The sequence below is a fragment of the Gobio gobio genome (assembly GCF_949357685.1).
Source record: "Gobio gobio genome assembly, chromosome: 17".
Classification (NCBI taxonomy): Eukaryota; Metazoa; Chordata; class Actinopteri; order Cypriniformes; family Gobionidae; genus Gobio; species Gobio gobio.
Window position 1 is genome coordinate 20,691,074 of NC_137110.1, and position 19,291 is coordinate 20,710,364.

At 37.5% G+C, this 19,291-nt stretch overlaps 2 protein-coding genes across 14 annotated transcripts in view; one reads left to right on the plus strand and one right to left on the minus strand.

Annotated features, from left to right (window-relative positions):
* Nucleotides 1-19,291, minus strand: part of dock7 (dedicator of cytokinesis 7) — a 62,041-nt gene that overhangs the window by 33,824 nt on the left and 8,926 nt on the right. For all 13 annotated transcript variants that reach the window (XM_079840567.1, XM_079840564.1, XM_079840566.1 and 10 more), the window contains exons 10-22: nt 18,166-18,246; nt 17,903-18,065; nt 17,593-17,735; nt 17,337-17,430; nt 14,462-14,624; nt 5,234-5,351; nt 5,044-5,114; nt 4,672-4,810; nt 2,251-2,352; nt 1,895-1,981; nt 1,576-1,807; nt 456-620; nt 156-325 (exon numbers count right to left, since the gene is read on the minus strand). In XM_079840567.1, coding sequence (XP_079696693.1) covers nt 156-325; nt 456-620; nt 1,576-1,807; nt 1,895-1,981; nt 2,251-2,352; nt 4,672-4,810; nt 5,044-5,114; nt 5,234-5,351; nt 14,462-14,624; nt 17,337-17,430; nt 17,593-17,735; nt 17,903-18,065; nt 18,166-18,246 — 1,728 coding nt within the window. The remainder of the gene's footprint in view (nt 1-155; nt 326-455; nt 621-1,575; nt 1,808-1,894; nt 1,982-2,250; nt 2,353-4,671; nt 4,811-5,043; nt 5,115-5,233; nt 5,352-14,461; nt 14,625-17,336; nt 17,431-17,592; nt 17,736-17,902; nt 18,066-18,165; nt 18,247-19,291) is intronic.
* On the plus strand, nt 6,261-12,297 carry angptl3 (angiopoietin-like 3). The gene is made up of 7 exons (XM_079840573.1): nt 6,261-8,598; nt 8,847-8,957; nt 9,341-9,458; nt 9,547-9,660; nt 9,858-9,953; nt 10,248-10,520; nt 10,605-12,297. The coding sequence occupies exons 1-7, from the start codon at nt 8,077-8,079 to the stop codon at nt 10,778-10,780; spliced, it is 1,410 nt and encodes a 469-aa protein (XP_079696699.1). The 5' UTR covers nt 6,261-8,076; the 3' UTR covers nt 10,781-12,297.

The following is a 19,291-nucleotide window of genomic DNA, read 5'->3' on the forward strand; positions in this document are numbered from 1 at the left end:
AATACAGTAGGTCACATCCAGCTGGCGCAATCAAAGCATATCTTAACAGCAATAATAAAATACACTTTGAAATGTATATGAGCTATGACGATGTGTCTATAATGTTAATAGAAAAGTATACTAGCCAACAGAGCTGCTGAAATGTGTCTACCTACCTTGCTGCCAATGATGGAGCGTACTTCATCATCTGGGGAAGTGGGAGTGCCAGAGATGTCTGGGTTGCTGTTGCTAAGGCTACGAGAGCGGTTAAGGTTGAGGCTTGCGGGTCTAACAGCAGAACGAGCCATTGTGGCATAATGCACTGAACCACCCAATCCTCCTGGGCCTAATACGAAGAACAGAATACATTAAAATACAAACACATTGGAATGACAACTCATTTAACCAATCTTAAACACACCAAAAGCCACAGATTTAGAGACAAAATAAATCAAAAGATAAAGCTGAAACCTGACCTGGAGAGGGGGAGTTGGGATCCATGTTGGGTAGGCGGAAGACATAGTGAATATATGAGGAGAGAAGGCTGTTTCGCCCATGCATGTCTTGACTAGTGTCCAAGTACTTGTGTAGACGGTTCACTATAGATGCCATCACTTCAAAAGAGGCCTGGCCAAGATTCACTACAGTAAAGAGAAAATAATTTGGAAACAGTCAGTTACGAGACTAGCAACTATTGTATGCAGTTCTGACATAAATTAATAAAATCTATGAATAGCAAAGTTATTTACTATTTATTTAGTGTTTAATAGAAAGTTGCATTTAAATATTTAAGAGAAATAAAGCAAAATTACAAAACTTGTGTTAAAAAGCCCAGCATTTTACAACAATTATGATGATTTAACACAATTTAAGCATCTAAAAGATCAATTTTGAAAATCTTTCCTTAGTCTCATCACGAGAGCTAGGTATAGTTATTAAAAAATAAAAATAAGATGTTTAAGATACATTCTTTCTAAAAAACTCTTTCAAAAGTATCAACAGAATAAAACCTTCCTCAAAGGGTATTACAGTCCAGTAATATGTTTAATGGACAGTGGATTCTGACATGATGAACACTTTGGGGAATTTTCTCCTGATAGTAAAAGTGTCCTTTCCGGCATTGTGTGTAAATCACTTTATCCCAGCGATTATAAAAATGGAATCCATTACCAACGACCAACTTATACGACCAACTTCTGATTTGATTCACCAACGAATCCTTCAGTCTAAAATGTGAGCTGGTTGAAAATAACAGATTTAAAAGAATGATTTGTTTTTCAAATTGGAAATAGAAACAAGGTTTAGAGTAAATGACAATTTGTGGCCTGGCTACCAATTTAATTTTAGATGACTTACAAGGACCACACAAAAATGAAAATTGTGGCATCATTCAACTTGTATGGATTTCTTTCTTCTATGAAACACAAATAAAGGATTTGAAGAACGCTGGGAGCCAAACACCATTGGAGCCCAATATCCTCATGTTCCACAGTCATAAAGTTTTGGAACAACATGAGGGGGAGCATTTCTTTAAATGTTTCTTTAAAACTTTCTATGCGTTTTCTGAGAGTATGTAGGTTGGAGGACAGCGAGTACCTATCTGCCCGGCTATAACAGGTGGCCGCACCATCAGCAGAACCAGTTTGTCCAGCAGGAGGTGAAGGAAGCGCACCACAGGCTCCAGCTGAGATGAATTCAAAGCTGCGATACTCGACTTCAGCTCGGCCTCCAGATTATTCTCCATAATGCGCATATCTCCTATCCTCACAGGGAACATGTGCTCATCCAGCGCATGCACCAGAGCAAAGAACTTATCTAAATACTGGTCCTGGGGAGAGGAAGAAACACATCAGAGAATGCATGTGTTGGTAGGCTTTAAATGAATCAGTATTTTGACAATTTAACTACTAATTACCTGTGTGTGGACGGAGGATGCAGCCACAACCTCTACATTAAACACCCCTCTGTGGTTATCCACCCATTTCATTCCAGGAAGGGGAACCTACACACAAATGCATGAATGAACTTCCAGTATAATTTATTTTAATAAATGGATATTATTATATATTGCTACCTCAAAATAATAAAAAATAGTGGTCTGTAAACAAAATTGTAAAAGAATGTTCCAGGTTAAATTAAAAAAGTGTTACTGACCAATGAGGAAACTCTTAATACATTAAATGAAAGATACTTTACATAACCAAACAAACAATATAATTAAAGAACTTCCCATTTTTATCTATGCGTGTTGTATGAGAGAAACTGCCTTACATCGGGAGAGAGAACAGAGTAAGACTGAGGTGGTTTCTCCAGCGATACGGGCAGGCAGAAGTGACCTGTTCTTAAGCGTCCATTCTGCAGCATGGGAATCCACTGAGGGAGACAGAGACATAACATTTATTATAGGTGGGAACCTTCAGGCACATCATGATTGGATTCAAGGAGTCATATTACAGTTCGAAAATTCTCAATGCATCTCAATTGCTCACAATAATGCAAATCTATGTCATCGAATTAAGGTGGCTAGCTGCCAAAATCTGTGTAATCTGATAGATGTGTTCTCTCTTTTTTTTTTTTTTTTAAGTTTAAATAGGATATATCATATTTTTGTGTTTGTGTACAGTACTGTTTAATTCTCACCAAGGCTGAATGCAATGTTAAAAATGAATTAAAAAATGAATACTAATATATATTCATAAACTTTTTTGGCAGCCATTACTCTAGTCCTCAGTCGGTATTTTCATCAATCGAATTCGTGAATCGTCAATTTGTCAATCGGAATTAATCCAATCTGATTTGAATATCCAATAATTTCACCGGAGCTAGAGTGAGTATAATTGTTGTTGTTTTTCATTGAGGACATATCTAAAAAGAAAACTGACATTTATGTCAGAAGAGGGTTTTTAGCAAATATTTAGTAAATATTTAGTCTCATCCACTTACCAGTTCGTAAAACATGAGACACAAAACGTATGTAAATATACGCATCATAGCACTGCTCATTTGCGCAACATATTTTTGAATCCGATTGAGAAAATAGTAGGATTTAAGTGTTTACATGCTTAATTTTTTTCCTGTTGATCTAATTATTTCAGGCAAACACCTCTTTCAATCCGATCGAAATTTCATTCAGATTGAGCTCAATCGGATCGATTGAGGTGTTTACATCATTTATTAAACAGGCCAAATAAGCGTGAGAGCGCAATTCCAAAAAAACGGTGACGGGAGTAGAAAGTTCTGTCAGTCGTCAGTAGATCACACGCAAATTAAAGAACACAGAAGCAGCCGGATCATTTGGAGAATGACGCAATCTACCAAGAGCAGTGCAAATAAGCATCTGGTTTAAGATGCATTTTTGGGGGCGTTAAATAATGGGGCAAACACCAGTAAATTGACAAATGCAAACCTTAGTAAATCACCCTGCATGATTCATTTAAATACTCTCCTCCCATAAATTTTGCATCTGAAAGGAAAACTCCTACAAATACATATGCAATAAGGTCAGGCGCAAACATAACTGTGTCCAAGCTTTTTCAGCGCTAATTTATCACTGCATGTCTTTAGTCAATTCTGACAATAGTTTTTTAATGACAAAAGAGGGTTTGCACTGGCACAAGCTGTTAGTAAATCTGGCCCCAAGTCTTTTCAGTTTGACTGTTTGACGATTACTAACAGATTTTTTTCAGTGCATGTAAATGTAGCTAGTGTCACATGATCCTTCAGAAATCATTCTAATACTCTAATTTGATACTTGAAGAACTTTTTTTATCATCAATGATGAAAATTAGTGTGTTGCTTGATATTTCTGTGAAAACCAGGATAGTTTTTTAAATTCTTTGAATTAAAAAGTGTGCTGTCACTTTTTGATCAATTTAATGAATCTTTGCTGAATAATATTAATTTCTTAAAAAAATTTAATCTTACTGATCCTAAACTCTTTAAAGGGATAGTTCACCCAAAAACGAAAATGTTATGTTTTTCTGCTTACCCCTAAGGCATCCAAGATGTAGGTGTCTTCGTTTCTTCAGTAGAACACAAATGAAGATTTTTAACTCCAACCGTTGCAGTGTGTCACTCATATAATGCTTGTCAATGGGGTCTAATTCTATTAGAGTAAAAAAAACATGGACAGACAACTTCAAATTAAACCCCGCGGCTCGTGACGACACATTGATGTCTTAAGACACGAAACGATCGGTTTCTGAGAGAAAGATATGTATACGTAGATTCCTCATTCGAGCGATCCACGCAGGCACTAATGAGGAATCTATGTATATATCTATGACCCGGCTGCTATTTGACCTCACTGACAGGATGTGATGGCAGTCTGGAGAGCTGAAGCATTCGTCTGATATGAGGTGAAATTAATTGCATAAATACCGTTCGGTTTCTCTCAGAAACCGATCGTTTCGTGTCTTAAGACATCAATGTGTCGTCACGAGCCGCAGGGTTTAATTTGAAGTTGTCTGTCCATGTTTTTTTTACTCTAATAGAATTAGACCCCATTGACAAGCATTATATGAGTGACACACTGCAACGGTTGGAGTTAAAAATCTTCATTTGGTTTCTACTGAAGAAACGAAGACACCTACATCTTGGATACCTTAGGGGTAGGCAGAAAAACATCAACATTTTCGTTTTTGGGTGAACTATCCCTTTAATAATAGTGTGTGTGTGGAGCACGGTATGTACCGTGTATCCAACAGGCGTCTCCAGTGGAGTGTTCTGTTTCTGTTGACAGCTGACGTGGTAGAAAGTGAAGAGGATGTGATGATGGTCGGTCAACGAGGCTGGTAGCTTGACTTTAACTTCATCATGGAAATCAGGTGATCTGAGGAAAGAACATTTGAGAAATGTCAACTATTGTAAAAATGTCAGTGTAAAAAATCTATTTCTTATGCAAATCAAACTAAAACTTGACTGTTGTCTAAAACTAAAACTGTTGTTCCAAAATCACATACAACAAACGCCACACTCCCTGAGCTGATGTAAGATCTCATGTTGAAGACTTCTGCATGATGTCATGTAAATGAGTTTTTCTAAATGCTGCAGCCATGAACTTACCGATTATGATAGACTACAGAAGTGTAAGCATCCTTTGAATACTCTGCACAGCTGGATTTCCCGTAGATTACCTAAGAGACCATGGAAAAAAGAACTAAGTACATGATTCCATATCACCAAATCAAGAGAGTGCTTCTGCATGACATGTATGGCAATATGAGAGTTTGTAAATCAATCTGTTAAAACTTACAGGCATAGCATTGCTAGGATCTTCCCCATTCATGAACTGTACTTTCACTGTAATGTTACGGGCAGAGCCTTGACGATTGGCGAAGTTCAGGCTCTGTGGGTTCACATACAGGAGGTTCCTACAGATACAGGTAGACAGAGCAAGGGAAGTCGTTCATACATCAAATGTTTGATCCTTGCGGCTTTTTTTATTTAGAAGTTGTTCAAGCAGGTTTGGTAAATCTTATATTAAAGTTTTTTCTATTTTTTTGTGTAAATAATTCTGAAATTGTACTGAACTGAAATTTAAATATTTTAAAATAAAACAGAAAAGTCTCCATAAAATAAAAAACAATGGTGATAATGAAATCAACAACACATTATTAAAACTAACAGGAAATTCAAATATTAAGATAGTAATTCAAAATATTACACTACAATTTAAATTACATAAAGTACACAAGTTGCACTAAAAATAACAAAAACAGTTTCTGTTCACATGTGAAAATGTCTTAAAGCAAAAAGCCCGGGACAAAATTTGGGACATTAACATTAATCCCCACTAATATTTTCATTACAGATTTTTGTTGCACAGCCGTTTCCGTTCTGTGGTTACAGTAGCTGCAGGAACAGACAGAAATACTGCAGTGACGTGGAACATATTCTCCCGGAAGACCGCACAGTCCGCAAAGGTCACAGACTTTCCAAGGAGCACAGAAATCTCATGCACTCTCAGTATTACCTCCTCTCTACTGTGGTGTGTATATCATTTCAAACCGTGATCTTCTGTTCGAATTCAAAAGGAGAAAATGAGCAAGGGAGAAGTGAATAAGTGCTTTTACACTGTGCAGTCAAATCATTAAGAGTTTGCTATTCCATTAAGGTATTCGAAATGTTTCCATATAAATTGCATTCAAATGCAAAAAAAAAAAAAAAAACACAAGAGATTCAATAAACAAAAAATTTAGAGCAATTCCAGCCAAAAATTTTCATCAGTTCAGATCTATCTTGTAATTTTGGAGTTAATGGGTTTTTTTTTTTTTGGCACAGGGTGTAAGAAGAGACATTGGAGAGGATATGTCTATCCACCTCAACCTCCCGACCACTGACATACAAGCTCCTACACCCTGAATGGCCTCTGGGTACACAATGGGAGTCAGGTCGTGTTTGCTGTGTCCACAAATATGGATTGAGGACAAACTTTCCGCACATGTCTGAACAGAACCAGTTAGTATGTACTCGCAGCAGGACAACGAAACATAAAACAAGTTAGCTGGCAGGCAAATAAAAATGCAATCCCGTTTTTCAGCCAAATGTTTACTGAACAGCGTCCATAAATAGTTTCAAACAACCATATATATTGCTACATAGATTATTTAAACTACACCAAAAATACCTGACACAGATTTTCAAACAATTACTATAAAATGTCAACAACTCAACAATATATTCATTATCTTGTATACAGCAATATTCAAATAGTTTTAATAGTTCTTTTTTTTATCCTACACTATTCAGCTAGAATGTTTAACCAGAATACTTTAACCAAAAAAAAAAAGGTTACATTTTATTAAAATGCATTAGTTATTCAAGAATGGACTATAAACGAATATCAATGTTCTGAAAATGCTTCAGTACACTCCTAAATTTGACTGAATGTTGTCTGTCTCTATTAAAAAACACCATCTGTCTGCAAAAGTGTGGAATAGAGGAGATTATTCCCCAATTAAAACATAGTAGATATAGTAAAAAATATAGTAGATACATCAAAAATAGTAACAGGTTCAATAGTGTAAAGATAAATTTAAGGTGGTTAAAAACAACACATCTAAACAAAGGCTAAAACATCTTTACTGAACATTGTTGTTCAATTCTTACAATTCACCTATGGTATTTAAATGGTTGACATGAGATTATATTTGTTGTGTGTGTGTGTGTGTGTGTGTATTATTATGTATTACAAGAGTGAATTCATCTATTACCTAGTAGTAAAGGTTAAAACACAGTAGAATTTAATCACATTTTTTGTAATTAAAAGTTCTCTCACATTTATTAAAAAAAAGAAATTTGTGGTGAGCTTATATATAAAACATTTGGTACATTATAACATTTTTTACAAAACTATCGGCCTGACCAGGCCAACAGAAAAAAAGCCCTGCTTAACCCTGAAGAGAGATTAATTCGAAGCAGCAGTAAATAAAAAGCCTGTACATATCAGAGCAAATGGCACAAACTCCCTCAACTTCAGTCATCACTCATTTCTATTACCGCCTGAGCCGATCTGTTCTGAGATCCAGCGACGATCCTGCTTGTACATGCAGACCCTCTCAGTGGCACCTGAGAGTGATGCTCCGCTGATTCAGGAGACCATTAAATCAAAGCCAGAACCATAAATCGCATACTTTTATTATTAATTCCCATCTAGCGGTGCATGCACAGAGCACCAAGTGGCCGTGGTTATGATGTGATCGATCGGCAGGATGATTCATCAGCATCGTTCATCTTTGCTTATCAGATGCAACCGGGGACCAGGTTATGGATGTGTGGTGAGTGGGGGCAGTGTGTGTGTGTGTGTGTGTGTGTGTGTGTGTGTGTGTGTGTGTGTGTGTGTGTGTGTGTGTGTGTGTGTTACTGTGAATTGTCTGCACCGAGTAAACTTTACACAGATTGGGAGGAGGACGCTGAAGCAAAGCCAGCTTAATAATTACCAAATGCTCCCTCCCCTTTCAGTGTAGCCATATATATTTGAGGAATCTCTGCTGTTTTTGTTCTCAGAGTAGGAGATGAGAAGAGTAGCGAGAAAGGGAGGTTAAAAGAGACTAGCGCACAGACAGGCATTGGGAACGGACTGACGCAGTGAACAAAATGCCTAAAATGATGTTGATTTTCCTGCTTTTTTGGCTAAGCTTGTCCACAACAAGCGCAGCCCCTAACCAGAGAAAAGCACCCACGGAGGCGCCTATCCTAATCACCGCACCACCAACTGAGGCTAGATCCCGCTTTGCCATGTTAGATGACGTACGACTCCTGGCTAATGGTTTGCTCCAGCTCGGCCAGAGTCTCCGAGAGTTTGTGCACAAGACCAAGTCTCAGATCAACGACATCTTCCAGAAGCTCAACATCTTTGATCGCTCCTTTTACCAGCTCTCAGTGGTCACCAGTGAGATCAAAGAGGAAGAGGAGAAGTTGAAGGAGACCACTATATTTTTGAAGGCCAATAACGAGGAGATCAGAAACTTGTCACTGGAGATCAACTCCAAAATTAACAACATTCTCCAAGAGCGAAGCCAGTTGCATAGCAAGGTTGGTGGGCTGGAGGAGAAGCTGAAGGGTTTGTCTCAGAGCATGATGCCTCTGGAGCAACTTCAAGAGATAACTGCTTTGAAGGTGAGTCTAGTCAAGTTTTTTTTCAGAATTTCAAATTCTAAAAAGGTCCAAATTCGCATTATAACTACCAATTTTTTTTTTAAATAATGTCAAAAAATGCATGTGAATCACACATGAAGGCAAGAGCAAAAAAAATGTAGATCAACAAAAGTTCAGATAAAATATACTGATCATATAGCTCAACAGGCATCTGTTCCAGCAGAATCCAGTTATGCATTTACTCCATTAACAACTTTTATCTGTTGCAGGATGTGATTGAAACACAAGAAAGGACCATTACAGACCTGCTTAAATCTGTTAAAGAGCAACACGAACAGCTAAATTACCAGAAGAGCAAAATTAAGAGTCTTGAGGACAAGGTATCCATCCATTTAACTAAAATGTCTCATGTTATTTTCATCATTCAATTTATCATTCTATGTATGTTTAATAAAAAAGGGTCCCCACACATTTTTAACAATTAGATAGATACATTATACATTATATATATATATATATATATATATATATATATATATATATATATATATATATATATATATATATATATATATATATATATATATATATATATATATATATATATATATATATATATACTTAGTTTAATCAATTAAAGTCAAGTGATTAGAAATCTTACTGAATATAAAATAAACAATATTTACTGAATTTAAAATGATCATAGCTGTAACTCTCCCGGCTTTATATGCATTTACTGAGAATGAATATTCCTTTATTTCAGGTGAACTATGATGCTTTTCAAGACACAGCTGAAAAACCTTTGTATTTAAACCCAGAAACGCCTGACCCTTTTCGTTACCTAACAATCAACTCCACCAATGGAACTACAGAAATAAATGGTAAGAACAGTATGAAATCAATTAGCAATTTAAATTGTTGCTTGCTTTAATAAAACCAAAACCCTCAACTGTGTGTTTTGCTGTACAGACTTTCCAACAGACTGCAGTGATGTGTTCAAAAGAGGCCAGAAAACCAATGGAATTTACCCCATCAAACCCAATCAATCTGAACCTTTCTATGTTTACTGCGAGATAAGTTCTGGTAAGAGACCAATAATGCACATCTAATCAAGACTTCCTACTGATATCAGTTACAAAAACGTGACGGGTACATCACAAATGGCACAAGAAACATTACCTAGGTGGTTACTTTCTTAACTTAGAAGGCTGTGCGTTTATCAACATTCTTATCAAACTAGAGTTCTCTTTTTACAGTTTACTTTTACTCTTTATTTTAAGATGGAGCAGCAACAGTCATTCAGAGGAGGGAGGATGGTTCTGTTGATTTTGACCAGTCATGGGAAAAATATGAACATGGATTTGGCAAATTGGAAAGTAAGTATGCCCTTTTGTGTCATGTCACGTTTCCTTCACTACTACTCTTACTGCAGATGTTTGATAATATATGAACAGCTTAAGTATCTGTAGAATTATGCATATTTAGCTGAAGACAATTGCAAAAAGCAAATGATGCTATACACTTGAAACAGTGCCAGTAGAGGCAATAAATGATTCAGATTGATTCAAAGTGATTCTAATCATAGGTCTCTTCCTGGCATGATCACTATAAATTCTTCAAGGCATGACAACTTTAGCTTTCAACTAAGCGGAAATGTCCTTGTGTTACAGAAGAGTTTTGGCTGGGCTTGGAGAAGATCCATTCCATTGCTCAACAAGGAGAATACATTTTACACATTGAACTGGAAGACTGGAAGGAGGAAAAGAGATTCATAGAGTACACGTTCACCCTGGAAGGCCCTGCATCTGATTACGCCCTTCACGTGGCACCTTTGTCCGGAGATCTGCCGGATGCCATGAGCAACCACACGGGCGTGAAGTTCTCAACCAAAGACAGAGACAACGATAATCATGACGAGTCCAACTGTGCCCGCAACTACACAGGTATCAAATGGTCAAATTAAATATTTAATATCATACCATCCATAACTGAATATCCCTTGAATAATAATTGTTTGCTGGTTTCAGGTGGTTGGTGGTTTGATGCATGTGGGGACACCAACTTAAATGGGAGATACACCTGGGTAAGATTGAGGACTCGCCACCAGCGCAGGAAAGGAATCTACTGGAGGCCAGCCAAAGGAAGCTCCTACACTCTCAAATCCACAAAGATCACCATCAGACCATCAACCCAGTTTCAATAATCCCTGACCCTATACTCTCTATTGGGTAATTCAGAGTTAGTTAAAGGGGTCACACTGGCAGTAGACACTGGCAAACAAAGCTTTTCCCTCTCTCTACAGACAGCCGAAACTGAATGATGCAACTGCAACAGGTCATTGACTTTGGTAGAGGGTAAAAACCAATTCAAAGGGTTATTGCAACATGTTAGCTCATAGGTTCATAAATCTTCATAGGTCATCAGATAACAAACGTGTAGCTTGCTGACCAAGAAGAGTTGTTTAAAAAAAAAATGAAGAGGTTCAAATGGCAAGATCATACCTCTGAAACAGGATCTGGTGCATGTTATTATCAAGAGTCAACAGGTATCAACAATAAGTTTGTAGAATATATGGATAATGTTATAGAACTGCACTGCATTCAACTATAGAACTTCTCAACATCATTTCACATATTGTATGTTTACTTCAAGAATGTATTTAAGCAATTTACACAAATGTGCAACAGTAGAAAAGCAATGGGTAACACTTTATAATAACTTTCATTAAATCATAACCATAAAGCTTAAGAACACATTTATATGATATAACCCTCATTTTACAAAAAAAAAAAAACATATGTTCTTGTACTTTTGATGTTGAAAATTATTACAAAGTGTTACCAAGAAATATATTGTTATGGTCTGCATGTCTCTTTCTGTTACTGAGTCATATTGACTCATGGTTATGCTTTGTACATACTCAGCTGTATTGTGTATAGTTTACAGAATGTTTCTCAGTTATGGTTGGGTGCATCATATTTATAGCAACACATTTAGACAATAGGCTAAAAAGAATAAAAATCAATCTTTCTTTAAAGGTCCCATGGCATGGCATGTTTCTATTATTTTATCATGTTTCCTGAGGTTACATCATAAAATGACATAATTTAGAAATAAAATGCATTTTTTCAATACTGATGTTTGCCCTGTGGCTGAATGCCCTGTTTCAAGAGGCGTGTCTGACTTTTAAGGATTTCAGTAAAAACGCCCACTGTTGTGATTGGCTGACATCTTTGCATTTGAAATGAGCGGAGGGGGCGTGGTTTAACGAGGTCTACGAGGCACGAGCAGGCACGAGCTGCTGCCAGAGAGACGGATGGACCTGAGTTCACTTCTCATAAGTTCTCTCAGCACGTCTCAGTTCAGTGAACTGTTGTAGTTACTAGAATATACTTCAGGTTATTAGTTTATTTCTAGTCGGAGGGGCTGTCACTCATGTCAGAAAGTTAGTAACTTTAGTAAATTATGGATCAGCGCTGACTCGAGACGCGAACCGTTTAGAACGATTCAGTCCGATTTGGTGAACTGGTTCGGTTCACTAAAAAGAACCGGTTCAAAAGAATGATTAGTTCGCGAACCGGACATCACTAATGTACCAGAGACGGAGAGATTGCTAACAAAGTTATTTATAGTAACTACTGATTTGTGAGAGCACTGTCAGCGCAAGTTTATTGTGTTTGTATCTGAGAGTTCTGAATAAACACGAGTCCCAGTCACACCAAGTCCGTCTTCATCATTATTCTACCAACTTTGTAACACATGCAATGTACCATTGTACCACATGTACCATTACAGCTGTCGAGATGAACGAGTTACGAGTAAGTGTTGATTATAGCATTATTTTTAGATATGTTCCAATCATATGAAAAGCGTCAGTGAAGCGCATTGAGTACACAGCGCAAACAAAGACACAACAGCAGTAATCGAATGTAATCAAGTTTATTGTGGGGAAAGCTGGCTAGCCCGGATATGCTCACGCTTACCCCCCTTCTGCGCTTAATCTCGCGCTGCGTTTGGTGCCTCCGCTGTGGGCCAGATGCAGTACTGGGGGTCGGTGATGTTGAAGGCCGACCGGTCAGTGCAGCCCGAGCTTCGGCGTGTGTGAGGTTTATCTCTAAAGAGATGTGAGTCTGCTGATGTTGAGCAGAAACGACTGTATGCACATTTTAGAACAGATAGACGCGACGAGGACGTACAAAACACTGACTCACAAGATAGAAAACACGAAAACACCGTTCTGTCGGGAGAGAGAGAAGCCGCAGTGTATGCACGAATAATAAATAATTAGCTGCACATACAAAATCACTGATCACAGATCAGAAGGAACTGAAAAAAGACTTCTGTTTTCATTTGTACATCCAAACACTGAGAAACTGCCAGCATTCACTCGTTCACAAGCCATGATCTCTCGAGCGTTTGCATGGGCGTGCCAGATTCTCTGGGCGGAGGAAAGGGAGGTAACCGTTCCTGTTTGGACGTCAAACCAGGAGACTTCAGAATTGGCTAGTCTGGCCTGTCATTTTCTCAAAGGCAGAGAAAGACAGCCAGAACTCGGTTTTATACCGATCAACATTTCTATCCACTTGGGGACAATATTCAGGCTAGGGGAACTCATATTAATGTTGAAATACCTCATAAAATGAAAATTTCATGCCATGGGACCTTTAAATTAGCCACTTACAGCACTCGGGTGTGACTTTAGTTCAAACTATACTTGGACTCACAATGGCAAGCTTCTTTTTTTTTACTAGTAATAACTGTAACAAACTGCTTAATGAAAACAAATTTCAGCAATATCTTCTCAACAGAATATGAAAAAATTCATTGGGGGCTCACATAACTGAAATAAAACAGTTTCCAGACGGTTTAACGCTACTGTTAGTTCATGGGGGAGGAAAACAATTATTTAACTGATAATAAATAATCCAGCAGGAGGATCAAGCTTAACCTATGTTGGAAATCAACCCCTCATAATTAACATGTTATATGCATATACATATATATGTTATATAACCTGACAGACGTGACAAGTGTGATAAATCTATAGCATGAAATTTGTCAGTAAACTCTTGTCCCAATCTGCCTATTCAGCATCACCCAAATCAAGGCTGACTACGCGGAGAGTCCAGAGGAAGATAACAAAGTTGACTGAAGGTGGACAAACATGTCCTCTGAATGACAGGTTATGTCAACATATGCAGAAGATTAGCATCTTTTTCTGACCAACCTTGACTAAATTAGTAAGCTTAAATGGCGGAGTTAGAGTTGGCATACAGTGAGGCCAACTGCTTGCACAGAGACAAGGCTAAAAGTGAGGTCAATTCTAAACTTAATCTAGACCAGTGATTATCATCTAGGGGGCAGGGCCCACTAGAAGACTTCAGCAAACATCCAAGGGGACCTCAAGACAACAAAGTGTTTAAAATAAGACAAAATAAGCTAAAACAACTAAAAACAAGACACTTCTTATTTTAATTCACCACCTCAACAACTGTTTGGTTCCTCTGAAGAAACAGGATTCCCAGTCTTGGAAAACCTGGATATATGAGGCAGCCTGATTTAAAATGGGTATTTCTAGACCTGGAAAAGTGTAAATTAATAAACAGCTAAGGCATTTTTATAAAGAATATAGATTTTACTAGTTATGCCATGCTTTTAAGCCAAAGCCATGTACATTCATAAGTTTATAAAAGTGTACAAACCCTGAAGAATATTCAGTTCCTAAAAATTCTGGAATCCTTAAATGTAATTATTTTTCATTTACAAAAACTAGGAGTGCCCATAGATTAAAAACAAAACTAGGGCTATAGGTGGCCTTTGAATATTATTGTGGAGTCAAAATGTCAAGAATCACTGATCTAGACATTATTAAAGGTGATTATACCTGTAAGTGGTGTTGGGCACATAAACGTCCCTGGCAGGGAACTCCAGGATCTCTTTTGTTGGCCGCACTCGACTGTCTGGGTAAGGCTTCACTTGGAGCAGCTCGGGTGTCAGGCAATAGTGAGGGTTCTCAGGAGCTGGAGAGATGTCGATCTTTAGCTGGGCTAAGGGCATAAAGTAAATTACAGGGTTCATACACATTTCTACCAATACATTTCCATGACTTTTCAGAAAATATTCAGGACCTAACACCTTCCATGAAATTCTGTGTATAAAATCCATGTTCAAATGTCAAATCACAGCCTTTCTTAACTAATTAACGTAAATCTATATGGTTTCATACAAAATAAACGCTGACACACCAATAAAACGGTTAGATAAAATACGGTCTGACCCTAGCAATTAGGGGTGTAACGGTACACAAAACTGACGGTTCGGTACGTACCTCCGTTTTGAAGTCACGGTTCGGTACAGCAGTTTTACAAAATTGCTTTTTATTTAATTTTATTGTGGTTTACTGACAACAACAAAAAAGTGTCTGTCCTTAAATTAATTAAATTATAACTAAAAGTTTATTGAAGTTAAAGGGTTAGCTCACCCAAAAATGAAAATTCTGTCATTAATTACTCACCCTCATGTCGTTGGACACCCGTAAGACCTCCGTTCATATTCGGAACACAAATGAAGATATTTTAGTTGAAAGCTGATGGCTGAGAAAGGCTTCAGATAGGCCTCCATTTGCATTCAGTACATTGACACTTCCAAGATCCATGAAAGGCACTTAAAACGTCGTTACAAAGTCCATCTCACAACAGTGGCTCTACAATAATTTTACGGTGCGACGACAATAGTTTTTGTGCGCAAAAAAAAATCAAAATAACACCTTTATCCAACTTGTTCTCGACTTCCGTGTATGCCTCCACGACGCATGCGCGAGAATATGACGCAGATCCGGCATTCGGACATATGACCCAGAAGCGATTTGTTTACGAGCAGAGGAAGACGCGCGTGTCTAAGCTGTTGAATTCTATATTGATCGTGCTTTAGGTCTCGGCGTAGTGCTCAAAATGGGGCTTAAGTGTGTATTTCATGGATTCCCGAACGCCGGCGCTACGTCATATTCTCGCGCATGCGTCGTGGAGGCACACACGGAAGTCGAGAACAAGTTGGATAAAGGTGTTATTTAGATTTTTTTTGCGCACAAAAACTATTGTCGTCGCATCGTAACATTATTGTAGAGCCACTGTGGTGAGATGGACTTTGTAACAACGTTTTAAGTGCATTTCATGGATCTTGGAAGTGTCAATGTACTGAATGCCAATGGAGGCCTATCTGAAGCCTTTCTCAGCCATCAGCTTTGAACTAAAATATCTTCATTTGTGTTCCGAATATGAACGGAGGTCTGACGGGTGTCCAACGACATGAGGGTGAGTAATTAATGACAGAATTTTCATTTTTGGGTGAACTAACCCTTTAATGCAGTAAACTATAGAGGGAGCCCTAACTTGCACATTAATATTAAAGGTTAACAACAGAGCCCAAACTATTAGCCTAAATTCAGTTGCTATTTATTTATAATAGCATAATAATCAACACTCAAATAACATAGTACGCAAACATGTAAACTTCACATAAGGCATAAGTTTTTGCAATAACTTCTAAATCTAATTATAAAATAGATTTTTCTCCAATTCTTTGTTGAAATATAATCATTTATACACAGTCTCTGTCATTTTCATGACAGGTTTATTTAAACATTCATGAAATAATCAAGGCATCCTTAACAGGTTAAGTAGAATATAATTAATATATAGGCTAATATAGTGTAGGGCGACCATATTTTGATTACCGAAAACCAGGACACTCGGCCCGACAATGAGATACTCAAATGATACTCGAAGTTTACTCAAAGATTCCTTATTAATTTCAATATATTTAAAGTATGCCCCCTCTGTATGGATAGAAAATTGTTATATTAGGGCCAGGTCAGGACATGTCCTGGGAAAACAGGTCGTTTGGTCACCCTAATATAGTGCATATATTTAGTGAAAGAGTTGATTTCTCTAGTGAGAAACTTTTGGAATACAAAATGAAGATTTTAAAACAGCATTGCCTCCAAGTATTTACCATTCATCTCATTGGAAAACCCTCAATCATTAATAAGATCATTTTAATTTTAATTTTTTTATTTCTGCAATTTACACCTATACAAACTGCAGAAATCAGAAATTTACTTTTCCATTAAGGGTCTCCTTGCAATTGATTTCCAAGAGCATTTTATTTATTTATAAGTGCAATTTTTAATGATTACCTTTGTTGTCGTTTGTCAAATACTTAAATTTAACCAATTACTTAAATCAATCAGAATACTAGACTGTTACCAATAACATTTTATCATTGACAAAAGCCATCTTTACACTGCAAAGGAGGAACAGAAACTGCATCTGAAATAGCTTACATGTTTATTTACACAGACTGTTTAATGTTACTCAAATTATAAAATGAACAGGAACTCTTTACAGAGTCATTGTCAGTTACTGATATGCTCTTGATATTGTAGGCTAATAATGAATCGTCGATTAATAGATACATTAAATGTTTTTGTGTTTGGGGAAACTGCACGTCAAACTGACTACACAGATAAAACTTTGTGTGATCTTACCAGCATGATGAATAAATTATACAGAATGTGACAGATCGTGAAGCTGTCCATAACTTGGGTCTAGCACGAGTTTAAGCGCTCTCACAAACACTCCCGTTAAAATCACAGAATGTTTTTCATGACCGTACGAACCCTGAAATTAGTTACATAACTCATTGCATACATGGTTAACAAGGCCAAAATCTATTGCATAAACATGCCAAGAGAGCTCTACCTGTAATGGGCCTCAGTCTACGCAGCACAGAGGATGGACGCCGCATGTCAGCTAGGAACTTGTAGAGATCTTCATCACTTAGTCTATCTCCTTCCTGATATGATATATAATATAAATAAATGTATAAAATGTGAAAAGCTTTCATTCATAACATTTAGCAGTCTGATCTATGCAATGACTGGTAACTGAACAGTCAACTTCCTATGAATGAGATCAATACTAGGATTTTTTTTTTTTTTTTTAATAAGAGCGTGACCTGTTTGAAGAAGTTGGTGACCGTCAGGGTGGCAGGCCTGAAGCTAGTCAGACTGCATGATTCATCTCCGCTGGTGGTTCTCTCCAACGAACGACGCCCCACAATACTAGAGTTCCTCCGTTCGGACCATGAGCCTTTCCTCTCTGTGTGATGGTGCAGAGTCAATAGTTAGAAAGAAATCCAATAAAGAGCAAAAATGAGATGCAGCAAGTCCTACTTCAATGTTGTTCGGAACACTAACCTCAAACTGTGCAAGTCAAAGTAGGAGGTTCAAATTATGCACAACCGTCAGTGTCATTCGTAGTCTCACCTGAAAGCCCCATCTCCAGCTCGGTGTCTCTCTCCAGACTGCCTGCACTGTTCACTATATTCATGAGGTGTATGGCCGTCCAAGCAAAGGGCATCCGATAACGCCCTAGTCGCTGGCAGAACTGTTCGGACTGACTGCGTAACTTCTCAATCTTTTCCTTATTCTGTTGTACCCGGGACAAGAAAATAAATACCAGTCACCATGTTGAACTGAATTCCATCCGGAGTTGGTGTATAATGTACAAACTATAATAAATGGCTTACTTTGGCAGCATCAGACTCTTTAAAGACCATGTAAGGCTCTGCACACTCTCCAATGTCTCCCTGCTGTAGCACCTTCTCAAGCTGAAACCAAACATAGTGCAGATGAGCGTTGATAATGCACTGCTTTCAGTCAACACAACTCAAAACACAAATTAAGTATTAAATAAACATTAATCAAACATGCAAATACAAAAAAACGATATATTTCTTAAATCCATTCTTACTTTAAGGGATAGTTCACCCAAAAATGAAAATTATCTTATTTACTCACCCTCAAGCCATCCTAGGTGTATATGACATTCTTCTTTCAGACGAGTTATATTAAAAAATGTCTTGGCTAGTCCAAGCATTATAAATGACAGCGCAGGGCTCCAGACAAAAATATGAATTGGCTCCTATAAGGGAAAAAGTTAGGCGCCATATTATTTTTTCGAGTGCCACAAAAGAATAAACGCGTTATAATTTTTCACGTGCAATTATATGGGCGGTGTTGAATTAAATGTTTAGCTCCTTCCATTCTCTCTCATGAGGAACAGTTTAAGTAAAAATATAAGGATTATGTGATATAGTGCATATATTTAGCAAAGTTTCCCTTTCTATAGTCATTTTTCTAGCTGACTAATGAGTTAAAGAGCATTGAATGGCTTTTCTGAGGTCAATTTGACGTTTTGTGACATGATTGTTCTTAAGCTGTTTTATACAAGCTCTATCCAAGGTCGAAATGCTGATTGAGCAATCTGTCAGGCCACATTAAAGTGCCAAAATGTTTAAAGTTTGTTAATTGTTCACTGAAATTAACAAGCAAGTTAAAAGTGGCTTATTAACAGTGACAGGTGACAGTGACACAGTGACGGTGACAGTTAAGTACAAATCTTCCTGCGATTATTGATGGCTGCGCTACAAAGTTCAGGCAGTGACAGAAAACAGCAAAGATTAAAATATATTGAGGATAAGAATCCATATTAGTATCAATTTAGTTTAGTTCGCGTCCACACATCTGTCATGTTTATCTGGTGTGGTTAACCATGTTGTGTGCGCGAAATAGACACTGCATTCCAGCACTTTTACAGTACTGGGATGTTCATTCATTAACATATCTCCGTCGCTTTCTATCTCTCTCATGCTG

Coding starts and splice junctions, on each gene's coding strand:
- angptl3 (XM_079840573.1), top strand. CDS start 8,077: ATGCCTAAAATGATGTTGATTTTCCTGCTTTTTTGGCTAAGCTTGTCC. Junction 8,599..8,846: donor AAGAGATAACTGCTTTGAAG/GTGAGTCTAGTC, acceptor TATCTGTTGCAG/GATGTGATTGAAACACAAGA. Junction 9,954..10,247: donor TGGATTTGGCAAATTGGAAA/GTAAGTATGCCC, acceptor CTTGTGTTACAG/AAGAGTTTTGGCTGGGCTTG.